This window comes from Beta vulgaris, chromosome 4, assembly GCF_026745355.1.
Source record: "Beta vulgaris subsp. vulgaris cultivar EL10 chromosome 4, EL10.2, whole genome shotgun sequence".
Taxonomy (NCBI): Eukaryota; Viridiplantae; Streptophyta; class Magnoliopsida; order Caryophyllales; family Amaranthaceae; genus Beta; species Beta vulgaris.
This window is the reverse complement of record NC_079205.1, coordinates 32,967,833-32,983,589: the sequence shown is the minus strand read 5'-3', so window position 1 is coordinate 32,983,589 and position 15,757 is coordinate 32,967,833. Positions and strand designations below refer to the sequence as shown.

The 15,757-nt window shown below is 34.8% G+C and overlaps 2 protein-coding genes across 2 annotated transcripts; both read left to right on the top strand.

The window, feature by feature from the left end:
• The first annotated feature begins 945 nt into the window (after positions 1-945).
• On the top strand, positions 946-2,977 carry LOC125496380 (uncharacterized). The gene is made up of 2 exons (XM_048641844.2): positions 946-1,885; positions 2,368-2,977. The coding sequence occupies exons 1-2, from the start codon at positions 1,805-1,807 to the stop codon at positions 2,788-2,790; spliced, it is 504 nt and encodes a 167-aa protein (XP_048497801.1). The 5' UTR covers positions 946-1,804; the 3' UTR covers positions 2,791-2,977.
• Positions 2,978-9,785: 6,808 nt separating this feature from the next.
• On the top strand, positions 9,786-14,601 carry LOC104907197 (hypothetical protein). Its single transcript, XM_010696091.4, has 4 exons — positions 9,786-10,624; positions 11,637-11,792; positions 11,929-12,600; positions 13,045-14,601. The coding sequence occupies exons 1-4, from the start codon at positions 10,247-10,249 to the stop codon at positions 14,305-14,307; spliced, it is 2,469 nt and encodes an 822-aa protein (XP_010694393.1). The 5' UTR covers positions 9,786-10,246; the 3' UTR covers positions 14,308-14,601.
• Positions 14,602-15,757: the final 1,156 nt, after the last annotated feature.

Genomic DNA, 15,757 nt, shown 5'->3' with positions numbered 1-15,757 from the left:
CCTTCATCCTCCGAATGTATACCTACATAGGACGCACTATTTGGATTGAGTCTCTTGTTGAGTATGTCGGCCATAGCATCTAGGCGTGCATCTATCCTCTTGGAATGGTTGCTTGCCTCAGTTTGTGTTTAGGCTAACTCAGCTTGAGCCCTTGATAATTCACTCATAGCCATCGACAACTTGTCCATCTCGGACATCATGTTTTCGTTGTCTCCAAGTACCTCCTACACCTTTCTTGATCCTAAAGATTGGATCTTGATGCAATCTTGGATGTTTTTATGGATCTTGGATGTTTTTCTTTCACCAATCAATAATAATATTGTAGTACTTTGATGAAACTTTATGAAAAATCAAGAATCTTGAAAAAAAGATTGGATCTTTAAGACTTTCTTGAAGATCTAATACTCCCCCTACTAGCAAAAAATTTCGGACCCCCTTCAATGGATGTTACCTATGCTCTTGATACCACTTGATATGATTACTAAACCAAGAAGTCTAATAATCAAAGATGAATATGAATCTTGAAGGTATGAACTCCAAGAACTTCGAACTTAACATGTAAACACTCGAACAAGGGATATGGATTTATTCAAGAACACTCCTGAACCTTGAATAAAAACTCTTAAACACTCTTAAACCACTCCTGGAATTAAGATGTTTAACACTAAGTATTCAACACTCCTGAAGAATAATTAATGGTTTCAATTGTAAGCAAATAAGCACACAATCAAGAAGAAAGAAAATAACTAAAATCACTCTAAGTTTTATTGAAAGAAATCGGTCCCTTTATATAGGGTACAACTTATTCTACTCTAACTAGGAAAACATAAACTTATCCTACTCCTACTTTACTTTAGACTCCTAATTAGACTCCTAAAGATAACATGTACAAGTCACATGTTTATCTCTTTAAGAGCTTTAAAACATAAAACATAAAAACATAAAGATAAACATAGCAATCCTAACAGAACTAGGATTCTATGTAGTAAGCTAGGAGTAATCCTAATAGGACTAGGACTCCTCTTCACTCCTTTCCACGCCATCCTCTAGGTCCCATGTTAGCACACAAGCTAAGACTTGGTTCTTGTTCTTGATTTGAAACCCTAAAGTTTCCATGGTCAAGTCAATAGGCTCATGGTTAACAAGTGCCTTTGCATCCATATCATTAACCTAACATAAATATAAGTTCAAATTATATTATTAGTTGGGTTGTAGTATTTTAAAAGGATTTGGGTTCTTCTTTGAGAAATGATCATGATGCGGTGTTTAATTCATCGTAATGTAAGATTTCGGGCAGCCGGGGGAAGATTCTTTCGATCTACTTGGACTATACATTACTACTTCCATATTGTGCTCCAAGCAATCCTTCACTTGTACCCATATGTTATAGAACCACTAGAAACTTTTGTGCAACCTGAAATTCATAACAATTCAAGGTTTTTCCTTAGTTTGAAGATTTTATAGGAGCTATAGATGGTACCCATGTACGTGCATCTGTTCCTATTGAGATCCAAGATCGATTTCGGGGAAGAAAGGTTAAGACTACACAGAATGTACTAGCAGTAGCTGATTATGACCTGAAATTCACTTTTGTACTTGCTGGTTTGGAGGGTTCTGCCCATGATTCAAGGGTTTTAAGTGATGCACTTAAAAGGGGGTTTAAGGTTCCCGAAAGCAATTTTTTAACCTTTTTCTTTTGTTGCTAATTATGGTGTAGTGTACTTAAATTGATTGGAAAATTGGTGATATCAATGTAGGGAAGTATTATCTTGCCGACGGAGGGTATGGTGATCGTAAAGGATTTATGCCTCCATATAGGCGAGTGCGTTATCATTTGAAAGAGTATACCAACAACCCTCCTAAAACATATCTTGCTTATGTTCAGGTATGTTTTTGTTTTCTCTCTCTCTTACAATCTTGTCTTATGTTCAATCAATAGGAATCAAACTTCTGTTGAAATTAAGGAATGCTATATTTGGGAGTTTACGACTGTGGTAGTGAAACACTGACATGGTTGTTTATGGGGAATGGTTATCTTAGTTATTTTACAGGACATCTTTATGCTTTATGTGACACAAATTACATGATGGCTGATACTTATGGTGGATTGGTATATTCAAGGTTTGAATATTTGCTAAATGAATGAACTTTCTGATTTTGAGGACTACAGAGAAATGTTGAGTTCATTGATAGAATAGGGACATTAAGTATATACTAAGGATTAGGATTATTTTATACTTCCAAATATAACCTTCTTATGGTAAGTGAAATGGAAATAACAATTGTAGTTTTAGAGCTTAAATGACTACTTTAAGATCCTGCCAAACAACAATCTGAAATTTGTTAATTTTCTTCATTATTTAATAGCAATATCCATCTCATGACAAATATTTGAACAAGAAAATTGATATGTTTGAGGAGGTAGCAATAGTAGCGAGTAAAGACATGGCACGAGGTAATTTCTCAAAGACATTCGGCGACATTCAAAATACTTCAAGTGGGCAGCCTAGTACTACCGAAATTGAGTCTACCAAGTCAGACAGTGGAACTTCTTCTGAGCCTAGATCTTATAGGAAGATGCCTCGACTTGAAGACGAAGGGGGTGATTTGCAACACATCTCTACTCAACTAGGTGAAGTTGTTAGTGCTCTGAAAAAAATTTCGGACAACCAACTTGATGTGGGGAAACTTTACAAGGAAATCATGAAGCTGGATGACTTTGAAGAGCTATCCGCGTTGCTGCTTTTGACCACATGGTTGAGGGTGAGATGCTTGCTAAAGCTTTCTTGACTAAAAGTGAATCTCTTCGCAAGCTTTGGCTCCAAAAATATGTCAAGACTCTACTCTAATTTTTTTAGTGGCTAATTTTGTGTTGTGAACTATCTACTATTTTGAAGGTTTTGATGCGGACTATTGTTATGCCTAATAGTCTCAATAGTATTGTGCTATGACATGTTAGAAACTTTGGGAATGTTATAAGAATGACTTTTTTTCTAGCAAAAATGTTAAATTAGTTTGCTCAAAATTTTAAAGGAAGCCAATAATAATTTTTCTGCAAAAATGTTATAATCATCTCCCCATAGTAATTTAAGGAAGCCAATAGATATATATTTATATAAGAGTTTTAAAAACAATAGTAATAAAAGAACAATAACTAACACTCAAGAGGTAATAACTAGATTAATAGTTGAAACTGATTTTCCATTGAACCAAATAATGGAAAATGCTTATAGGGGAAGACCATTTACCATGCAACCAAACAAAGGAAAATGCTTATGAAATTGAGTTTTCCTATGTAAAAGGTTTTCCTTGTATACTCATTTTCAGTTGAAAGTGTTTTACGCTCTACCAAACGGAGCCTAGATGTTTCATAGTGTGCCTATAAATATTGGTAGTCGGGTGCCATCTTTTCTGTCATCCATGCAGAAGTAATTGAGCCAAGCTATTAACCAATTTTTAGCGGAACTTGCACGTTAATATTAGAAAGAATTCCTAATTGGTTGGTGCGCTATGCGCATGCCACGAGAGCGCAGTCGCGGAAAAGATGTTGAGTGTCTTCTACATTGATAATACAATATATATATATATATATATATATATATATATATATATATATTATATATATATATATATATATATATATATATATATATAGAATAGGACATTGATTTGTAGGAGATATACCTCTGTGATGCAGATCGACTCGAGATTGTTAGGCTCAAATAGCTTAAAGTCAAGTTCAACGAAAGTAAGTACTCCAAGGTCATATCTCATAAGGCCCAAAGATTTAGTTGTTTATTTGAAGGCCAGTATACAAACTATTGTTACTTGCATAGCCCAAAGAACTGATAGGCAAGCTGTTGGGACCGTTCAATTCCAAGCTTACTTGTTTCATAGAAGCATTTGACACACACTCTTGTTAAATCACCGATGTGGAATAGGTACAACTTGTTATTGTGCTTTTAAGGACTCACAATGTTTGATACTGAAATCTACCGACAATGACATGCTTCATATTAAATGTTGTTTATGTTTGTTCAGTTCAAGTCACTAGTAGAATAAATGCTTATTGATGCGGTCATTAAATGGCCTATTGCGGCGGTTTTGGCCGCGCAACAATTAAGGGGGCAATAATAGGTAATTAATATATTGTTGCGGTTTTAAATCGCAACAATATTTGAACATATTGCTCCGATTTCTGGGTAAAATCGCAGCAATATATGTATTTTATATCAGATTCGTAAAGTATATTGCCGCGGCTTTTAGGGAAAACGGCAGCAATATGCTATATTTAATATTAAAAAATAGGCATATAAAAAACCGCAGCAATAGGTACAAGTCTAAGCAAAAAAATTTTTTTTTTTTTTGCATTTTGCCATTAAATTCGTAACATAAAAATAAATCAGAAAAATAGCAAAAAATCAAAAAACTTCCACCATAAAATGAAATGAAACTAACAAAAAAAAAAACAATAAGAAAACTGGACAAACAAAAAAAAAAAAACAATAAGAAAACTGAATAAAAATAACTTAAATGATAAATGAGATTCCAAAAAAAATGAGAATTACTACACTGAAACAAAAAAAAACTTAAAACAATTAAAAAACTTAAAACAATAAAAACAAAAACAGCGATGAAAAAATTCTAATCGAGACGCCACCATCCATAATCACATAACACAACCCACTTGAGATCCTAGAGAGAAGATGCTTCCGCTTTACAGACAAGGCAAGAGTTTTTCTGCACATGCCACTTCTTTATGCAGTGTAAGTGAGACGTCACCATCCATGGTGGTGGTGAGATTCACGAGCGACGAAGAATGGCGAGTCACGAGCCATGAAGGACGGCGAGCGATGAGAGATCGCGAGTAATGAGAAAAGGCGAGCCACAAGCGACGGTTAATGAGAGAGAGGGCGAAATCACAACGCCTAAGAGGAGAGAGAAAGGGCGAAATTGTAGCGCCGAAGAGGAGAGAGAGGGCGAAATCACAGCCGAAGAGGAGAGAGAGAGGGCAAAATCCCAGCCGAAGAGGAGAGAGGAGCCACGACCGATGGTTAATGAGAGAGAGAGCGAAAACCCTAGTGAGGAGAGAGAGAAGAGAGAGGAGAAAGGATAGTGGGGAGAGAAAGGAGAGTGAAGAAAACGACTGAGCTAATGAGGGAGAGAGGGGGAACAAAACCCTAGTGTAAGTGAGACGCCACCATCCATGGTGGTGGTGAGATTCACGAGCGACGAAGAATGGCGAGTCACGAGCCACGAAGGACGGCGAGCGACGAGAGATTGCGAGTCATGAGAAAAGGCGAGCCACGAGCGACGATTAATGAGAGAGAGGGCGAAATCACAACGCCTAAGACTAGAGAGAAAGGGAAAAATTGCAGCGCCGAAGAGGAGAGAGAGGGTGAAATCACAGCCGAAGAGGAGAGAGGAGCCACGACCGACGGTTAATGAGAGAGAGAGCGAAAACCCTAGTGAGGGGAGAGAGAGAGGAGAGAGGATAGTGGGGAGAGAAAGGAGAGTGAAGAAAACGGCTGAGCTAATGAGGGAGAGAGGGGGAACAAAACCCTAGTTAGGCTGCATCTTTTATTTATACTTAAAATAGCCCTATTGCTGCGGTTTTTATAAGAACCGCAGCAATATTCTAAAATAATATCTTTTTATATCATTTTAATATATTGCTGCGTTTTTTCGAGAACCGCGGCAATATGTTTGCTCAAATAGTCGAAATTTTTTCAAAAAAAATTTCGTCAAAACCATATTGCCGTGGTTTTTGGCCGAAACCGCAGCAATATGGTTATTTTATATTTTCTTTTTACGTGATATGTTGCTGCATATGAGTAAAACCGCAGCAATATCACCGCAACAATAAACATTTATTCTACTAGTGAGTAATCTCTCTCATCGTATTTTCTAGTATTGTCTTTGTTTTGACGGTTTGTTTTCCTTCTTTTTTTTAAGTGTTTCTCTAATTTATCAAAAATGTACTCGGGCCTTACAACCTATGACTACCACTTTTTTTCCCTATATTTATTATTTATTATTAACATTAATGAAATATTTTTAGTAATATAAATCTTATCGAGCTTGTTTGGGAGCTTTGAAGCTGGACTTAACGTAACTCAGGCTCGGCTCGTTAGGGTCTCGATCCGATCTCAGACTCAAATTGAGCTTTGACCTAGTCGAGCTCAAATAGTTTGCGAGCCACCATGGCTCATTAACACCCCTAGGAGTGATATAAAGTCTATTATGTCATATCTTCCAGAGAAAGTGTTTCCATTTGGGCATGATCTTCAGACCCCGAAGCATTAGAAAGAACTTCGAGTTTGCCGAATTTGTCTTGTTGTTAGTCTGATGTAGCAATGCAATATAAGTATGATTAGAGTATCTATAGTGATAGAATTAGGGTTTAAAAAATGTTCAATCGATTTTTTTCTTTAGGAAAATAATCCATATTCAAATGCAATTGATTTTTATTCCTTAAATCATATTTTTAAAATTGGGAATGATTTAGATTAATTTGTTGATCACCTTATTCATGATTAAGCATCCACATGTCTGATTGAAGGGGGGTCAATTAAATAGAAATCTTGGTGGCAATTATGATATGATAAAAAATTCGACATGCGACATTGGTAATACTTAGGACGATTTTTAGTTTGCTAAATGGCGAAAGCATACGGATGAATGACACATAGGTTAAATTATCAAGGTTTATTAGTATATATATAAAATATAGATAGATATATAAATAGAATTTAGATATATATAGATTGTACTATATTTACAAATATTTATAAAGAAACAAACCTCTCTTAGAATATCATATGCCAATCATATATAATAAAATCGAAATAATAAAAAACTATTATTGTAGAACTTGTTTAAAAACATAAAGACAATTACATCTGATGATGAACATAATCATAATATACTTTATTGAAATAAAATGAATTTACAAAACTTATTCATTATCTGTATTTCTCTGTTGTGGCTTCATTTGTCAAGAATTCATGCTTCATCATATAAGAAGATTAATGACATTGACCATCATTATGAAGAATTACCAAGCTTCCTCTCCCACTCGTCTTCATCCCCGTGTTCCCCTCATTTTCCTTTTTTTTTTTTGGCAAATAATGATTCTTATGTTTTCTCTCTTATAAAATCAAGAATCCCTCATCAAAGATTAAATCTTTGCTCACCTAAAACTCCATTGATTAATATCTTTCAAAGCTTTTGGGAACTCCACAATGGGAGCCTCAAATGTCTCTTTATTTTGGGTTATAAGTTGCTGTTACCTTGCATTTTCTCTCTCCTCTGTCGTTGTTCTTGTTGTGCAGTGTCGTTGGCGTTGTCAATGCTCGGGCTGGCTGATGCCCTGTGCTTCAAAAAGAATCAATTTAGTATATACAAAATAAAAAAAAAACTAATATGAACCTGCACCCGACCCATCTCACATTAGTTGTTATGACTACAACTCTCAGTTTTTACCGCATTCAGTCTTCCACTCTTTCTTCTCTCTCCTCTGATAACTTCTCTCCTCTGATAACTTCTCTCGCCTCTAATAACTTCTCTTTCCTCTGATAGCTTCTTCCAACTTCGTTCTCTTATAACTTCTGCATTTTCTCTCTCATAAATTAAGTTCTTCATTTTCTCTCTCGTAACTTTTTTATTTTCTCTCTGTTCAAGTTCGTACTATATCTTTCAGCTTTTTCATTCATTTCTATTTAATTTTGAAATAATTTAGTGTATTTTGAAATACTATAGTGTATTTTGAAATGATATAGTGTACTTTGACATGATAGTGTTTTGCTGAGTTTTTTGGCGTGTGTTTTGCATGATATAGTGTATATCGACATGATATAGTGTATTTTGAAATGATATAGTGTGTTTTGACATGATAGTGTTTTGCTGTTTTTTTGGCATGATAGTGTTGCATGATATAATGTATGTGGACATGATATAATGTGTTTTGACATGATATAATATATTTTGAAATGATATAGTATTTTGTTGTGTTTTTTTGGCATGATAGTGTTGCATGATATAGTGTATATGGACATGATATAGTGTGTTTTGGCATGATATAATGTATGTTTTGAACAATTATTTTTGTATTATTGAAAGAGAAAATTGCAGGTTTTTGGAAAGTGGGAGTGAGTAGTTTGTAGCGGGTCACGTGCCTGAGCTTGGTGCATATTATTTTTAATGTGAATCGAATCCACGCAAGTCGGATTTTATATAGAATATATATAGATATATATAGAGAATCTAAATATATATAGATCGTAGTATACTTACAAATATTTCTGTAAATACATAAACAAACAAACCTCCACTAGAATATCACATTCCAAACAAATTTAATAAAACCGAAACAAAATTTTTTTTTATGCTGCTAGGATTGTTGTATTTTCATGGCTTGATAATCATGCACATGCGTTCAATTAATCACAAAAAATACTACATAGGTACATGTGCAAAAGATGGATTAGATATGTAAAGACCGAAGTGTGGAAAAGAGAAATGAATAGATAAACCAATGTAACCCCATGATGATACGAAACAGCAAGAAAATTAATTCTACAATCTCATTTTCAAAAGTCAAGATAATGAAGATGCAAGAAAGGCACTCCAAGAAGTTTACGAAAATACTTATACCATTATAAACAAATTAAAGTCGTAACTACAAAATCAATCGTAGAAGAACAATGCCCATCAAGCACAACTACATTAGTTATTTTATACCCAGATGGTTCAAAAACAAAGAGAGGAAGTGCAAGAAAGAAAAGTCATTTTGAGAAAACTAAAAAAAAAACAAATTTCAAGAACCAAACTAAAAATTGGTACAATAATTACTCGAAATGCTAGGTTGTTTTAAGTTATTTTTTCAGGTTGTCTTTTGTTTTGACATTTTAGATTTGTAAAAAAGTTGTTTCTTCGTTTATATTAGAAACTAAATAATGCTCAATTAATCTTAACTAATTATAGAACAACACTAATTAATATATTGAATATGTTAACCAAACAACAATGTAAGTCTACATAAAGATTACCAGCTCTAAACTATTGTGCTCAAATAGTTAACTAATTCGCCAAAATATTATCGTGAGAATTTGTAAGACGCTGTCTGTTTTCTAAAAATATATTTCTTGGGATGATCAGGTCTAACGTGATACCGTCTTTTTTAAGAATTTGTGCTATTTTTAGAGTTTTTTATGGGGATATACTAGGGTAATAGGGTTTTTTTGGGGATATACCTCGCTACATTTTTTTGTGAGGATATACTAACCTAAATATATGTTTTGTTAAATGGTACCAAAATTTCTGGCGAGAAAGACAAATTTCTAGCCTTTGACTTGGTAGTAACTCGCGAGTGAGCCACAAATTGACAATGATGAAGTTGGAGGAAAATGAATGTAATAGAAGCAATCGAATATCACGCACTATCCAAAGAGTAATTGAGCAAGTCAAAGACCGAAAATTTGACCTTTTCGTCATAAATAGTGATTTTGGTATCTTTTAAAAAAACTTAAGTTTAGGTTGATATATTTCCACAAAAAAAATTAGTAAAATATATCCCCATAAAATGCTCTAATACCCTGATATATTCCTCTAAAATAAAAACTCCTATTTTTATTACTTTTCACTCGTATAATTAACCACATGAAGGTCCTCAACCCTGACGAATAGGCGAATAGTCATGACATCGCGTTAGACCGTCTTTCTTAAAAGTTTACACTTTATCTTTATTTATAAAAGAAAGAGACGTTATAACTCAAAGTAAAATACTGCCGTCCTCGACTCCTCGTCCTTGTTCTTGTTCTTCTCTGTTCTCTCTCCTATCTAAATTAATTCCTATTCTTGGTGGAATTTGTATATGAATACAACAACGAAACATTCCTGCTTCCCATCCCCTGCATACATCACCCTCCCCTCACTTTCTTCCCCTGTCTCTTTCTCTCTCTTCGCTGGAACACAAAATCCAACACCTTTTATTTTATTTTACAATTTACCCACTCTTCAATCTTAATCCCCTTTAAGTCAACTCCCACCCCCTTTATATATTCTTCTCCATAACCCACCAAAAAAACCCCACTCTACTCCAAAAAGATAACCCAAATTTCCAATTTTCATATGATCATATAATTTGTAATTACCCATGTAAGAAAATCAAGCACAATTGAGAAATTTTGAGTTTTTTTCTTCTCTAAAAACAGTTTCTTTTTCTTTTGGTGGGAAATTTTTTGTAATGGTTGTGAACATGATTAAGTGGAGGCCATGGCCTCCTCTTGAGTTGAAGAAATTTGAGGTTAAAATTGTAATTCGTTCTATAAATGGTTTACAAGTAGATGTTGAAGATGATGATGAAAAAATTAAAGGTGTTGTTTTTGATGGATTGAGTAAATTGAAGGTGGATTTTAAGTGGAAAGGTTGTAAAACAAATGGGTTTAGATCATTGAAGAAGAAGAGTGTGAGGAAAAATAGTACAAGTAAACTGGCGTTGGGTCAAAACGGTGTCGTTCGATGGGATGAAGAATTTATGAGAGTTTGTGAATTTCGTGGGTCGAAAGATAATAAGATGGAGGGCGTTTTTCTTCCATGGGAAGTCGAATTTCTCATCTTCTATGTGAGTGTTTTTTTTTCTAAATTATTTATATATTTTTTAATTGGGTTTTTGTTTTTTTGGAAGGTATTAGGTATTTGTTGATATATATATTTATATTATATATATATATTATATATATATATATATATATATATAATATATATATATATATATATATATATATATATATATATATATATAATTAATTAATTATTTGAAGTTATGGATAGTAAAGATAAGTGCTTTGAGTTGATCTTGAATTAGAGTTGACTTTTCGATCAATTATGTGACACCTGGGTTTCATAAATGCTTTGATTCTGTTTGAGTGACAGCTATTGTTGCATGCGTTTTTTGTTTTTGTTTTTGTTTTTGTTTTGGGTACATGAATACATGATCATGTCCTTTTTCTTGTTATTGGATTTGTTTTTAATCAGGTTTTGACCTTGAGGAGATGATCACTGGATTGTATTTTCATTGTAACCTTAAGTACTAAGGACTCTTCATGTTTTTATTGCGTTAGATTTCGGATTTCGGCTGATGAATGCAAATTTATGTAGAGCTGACAAAATTCTTAATATGCGTAAAAGTGATTAACATGCCTTATCTTTAAAATTGGATGAAGTTCGCTTATAGTGAACCTTCTTGTTATTGATTTATGACTTTATCCTTGAATTGGACGATTTGGGGAAAGATGCACAATATTGTTTTATGCTATGATTTGAGTGAATCTAAGGTATATTTGCTTATTGATACATTTGAACTAAGGGTGCTTATACCATATCAAAGCTTTATAAGATTTTAGCATGGCGATTTTCATTTGATATTTTGGCTCAATGGTCATTGATTAATTGATTTTCTTGGCTTTATGCCGTTGTAGTACAGAGTTAGTTTTGTTGCTTGAAATGCTGATATTTTCTTTTGTCTCTTCACTATAAATGCTGTTACCTCATTGCTCTTTCAGTTTTGGGAAGGGTCTGGGTTTGCAGATACTTGGTTGATCTGAAGTTAGACTGATCTGTTTCTTATTATTTAGGGTTTGGAGAAGCGAACAAAGAAGATGGCTCCTTTGACAGTACCTGCAGTATTGAACCTTGCTGAGTTTGTTTCTCTGGAAGACGTGAAGGAGCTTGACATCAAAGTTCCTCTGTCGATCCTCCATTGTGGTTTCAAGTGCAGTCCTTCTCTTTGTGTAAGCTCCCCTGCTCAGTTCTCCCCTTTACTTTACGCTTCATCGGTCTCTATATGGTTTTACGGTCATATGATTGCAGTTGGGTGTTCGTGGTATACTTGTGCATCATTCCTCACAATATTTATGTATTGTGTAGGTTTCTCTTAGCTTGAGGGAGCTGAAAACTACTCAAGAACTTTCAGTTGAAGTGCAGAGACCAATAATGTTTGCTCCATTATCGCCTTGTTTTGGTGCTTCTCCTCTTATAAAGAAAGATGAAGCTTCTGCTTTAAAATCAAGTCTGAGAAAAGTCAAAAGCTTGACAGATTTTGTTTCATCTAGAAAATTGAAGAAGGCATCCAGTGGAGAAGGTAGTACTGACAGTAAGTTCTCTTCTGGAAGCGACGGTTCAGAATATAATTACCCATTTGACACAGACTCATTAGACGATACTGATGAGGGTGAATCAGAGGAAACTAAAGAGGATGTTGAAGTTCAAAACTCTTGCAGTTATGGTACTTTAGTCCATGCCAACTTAGCTGGAGGAGCACTTGACCTCAAAGTCAATTCAGAGGTCGATGATTTGGTTTATTACAGTAGACATAAAGAACATGTAGACAGTTCACCTACTCAAGATTTTGGCACATCGGTCTCTGAGCAAGTGCCGATGCAGAGTCCTAAGTTTGGGTTTTCATGGACGAAAGGAAAGCTGAGCTTCAAATCTCGCAGGGTTAAAGGGGAGCCATTGCTAAAGAAAGATAACGGTGAAGAAGGTGGAGATGATATAGACTTTTATCGCCGACAGCTCTCTTCTAATGAATCTTCAACGGTATCCATTCAACTTAAACTTGTCATATGGTTTTTATATTCTACCTTTCTGTGTTAGGCTCTGTTCACTTCACCTCATTTTACTGAATTAAAATTATTTTTTACTCATTAAAACTGATCAAAACTGTTTTTTATTGATTTTTGCTGAATAAAAGTGAATTATGCTGATATGTAGTTTATTCCTCTTATGTAGTTTACTGAATTTTACTGACTGAAACTGATGTATGCTGATTAAAACTGATGGTTGCTAATTAGAACTGATTTTTGAAGAAGAAGTGAACAAATGCTTTTTTTTTCCGCTTTATTCTTTAGAAACTGTTAAGTGCGGATACGGAAGGTGATTCCTGAAAGAAGGCTTTCCTCCCATGTCATCGTTCCAAGTTATTGATGCCATGCATAAACTAGAATTGGTCTAAGAACCCTGATTAATTTCAATGTCTTGCAGCAATTTGGAGGTTCATTGGGAAGTGGATCATTCATCTCCGAATTTGGGGATGACAACTTCGCTGTCGGTAGTTGGGAGCAAAAGGAAATACTGAGCCGTGATGGGAGCATGAAGCTTCAAACTCAAACTTTTTTTGCTTCAATAGACCAAAGAAGCGAAAGGGCAGCTGGTGAGAGTGCCTGCACTGCTTTGGTTGCTGTTATTGCTGATTGGCTCCACTCCAACAAAGGGGAAATGCCTATAAAATGTGAATTTGATGGCCTCATTCGAGAAGGTTCCCTTCAATGGAGAAATCTCTGTGAGAATGAGGACTACCGGGAGAAATTCCCTGACAAGCACTTTGATCTCGAGACTATCGTTCAGGCCAAAATCCGTCCCCTCTCTGTCATCCCAGAGAGATCTTTTATTGGTTTCTTTCATCCTGATGGATTGGAAGAGGAGTGTTTTGGCTTCCTTCAGGGTGCCATGTCATTTGATAATATATGGGATGAGATTTCCCGGGTGGCATCAGAACAGAACAGCAACAGTGAACCTCTGGTGTATGCTGTCAGCTGGAATGACCATTTTTTCATCCTCAGGGTTGATTGGGATGCTTATTACATCATCGACACTTTGGGCGAAAGGCTTTATGAGGGATGCAACCAAGCTTATGCTCTAAAATTTAACTGTGACACAACCATTGAAAGGATACCTTGTAAGAAAACTCCATCAAAGGATGGAAAAACCACCAGAGACTGCAAATCTACAAAACTGGAGTCTTCCTCATCAAAACAACAGCTAGCTTCAGCTGATGAAGAATTAGAATCCAATGTACAAGAATTAGAAAAAAACGAGGAAGAAGTGATGGTCTGCAGAGGTAAAGAATCTTGTAAGGAGTACATAAAGAGTTTCTTGGCTGCCATTCCAATAAGGGAATTGCAGATTGACCTGAAGAAGGGATTGATGTCTTCAACCCCACTTCACCACCGGCTACAAATAGAGTTTAACTTGACTAAACAGTTTTCCCAAGTACCTGCCGAGTATATAGCTCCAGAAAAGGTGGATGATATACTGGGATTCACAGCGGCTGATGTACAGGCATCAATGGCAGTTGATGTACCAGCAGAAGCAATAATGGTGGCCGATAAACTGGCTACAAGAGCGGCTGATGTAGAGGTATCAATGGCAGTTGATAAACCAGCCGAACCAATAATGGTAGCTGATAAATTGGCTCCAAGGTCGGCTGATGTACCAGTGTCAATGATGACAGTTGCTGTTGCATAGAATAAAACTTTGTGGAAGGGCTTATACATGTTCATTCTAACTATTTCTTCTTAATTTTTTTTGGGGGTTTATTCTCTTTTTTTTTTTCTGGACAGACTTCTAGTAAATGATTCCAGAGTGTAATTATTCTTACCAAGTTGAGGAGGCATAAATGAAAGCCCCTCTCCTGTGTCTGAGTTCTAAGTGTCTTCGCCCTCTGAAGAGCAAGGGCGATTTTTTTCACTTAGAAGTACAGAGTTGAAATGTTATGCCAACTTATAACATGATAATAAGGTGTATATGTTTTTGTCTTAATTTACTTTTAATTCTATTTTCTTGTTTTAGTATCACTTTTAATGACCTTTTATCTTGTTTGAATAGGGTTTTTCTTCAAATGTTGGAACTCAAAATAAATAAATTAAAGGTAACTGCTATATGACCTTGTGTTTTGTAACATTTAAGATGGAGAATTTTTTTTAAGAATCTGGATGGTGACTAAAGTAAATTGTGTTTCCCGCAAACAGAAGTAAATTGTGTTACCTTGTTTTTTAAAATTTCATTAACAAACCGTTGTCTATTAAGAAAAAGTGCTGCTTTTGACAAAAAAAATCCTTCCTTTTATGTATATATTGATATAGTGGGATCTCTCTAGTCTCTCCTAAGTTCTAATCCTCATAAATACTTCCTCCGTTTCTTTTTAAGTGACACATTTTTTGTTTTCACGTTTGCCAATGCATTATTTTAACCATTAATATCTTCAATTATTAATAGTAAAAATTATAAAAAGTTGATATTGAAAAAATTCACATTCAGATGAATCTAACAAGATCCTACATGACTATGTTTTTCCTAAAATGTAATCACCAAAGCTAATTAAAGTTTAAACTGTGAATAGTAAACACTATGCAAATGTGTCACTTAAAAAGAAACGGAGGAAGTAGTTGTTGAACATCTTTATAACTGTACCTAAAAAAGTGGCACTTTTGACGAGGTGTTTACTGTTCAGTGACTTTGGCGAAGTGGTAGCTAACTAGGAAAACAAGAAAAACTTTATCTACCCACTGGGTAATCTACCCATTAGAGATAGACATTAATAATAAGTGGAGTCCAACTCAGCAGAATTAATTTTTTAATCAATCCGTCTTGCATGGACCCGGTTCACATTAAAATTATTTGGACCAGGCCCAGGCACGTGACCCGGTAATAAGTACTCACTTTTAATTACCAAAAATGCGCGATTTTCTCTCTCTTCAATACTTCCAAAATCCGCGATTTATCCTGTCTTCAATATTTCCAAAAATCAAAGATTCTATCGCTATAAAATTTCTGCAAATTATTGTTTCTCTCCATTCAAATTATTTCTGCAAACTAAAATGATTCTTCGACAATTTCCTATTCAATTGAACATACAACTACGAAAAATTCATGGAAAATTCGAGTTTAATTGATCAAATAGATATGAATCAGAGTA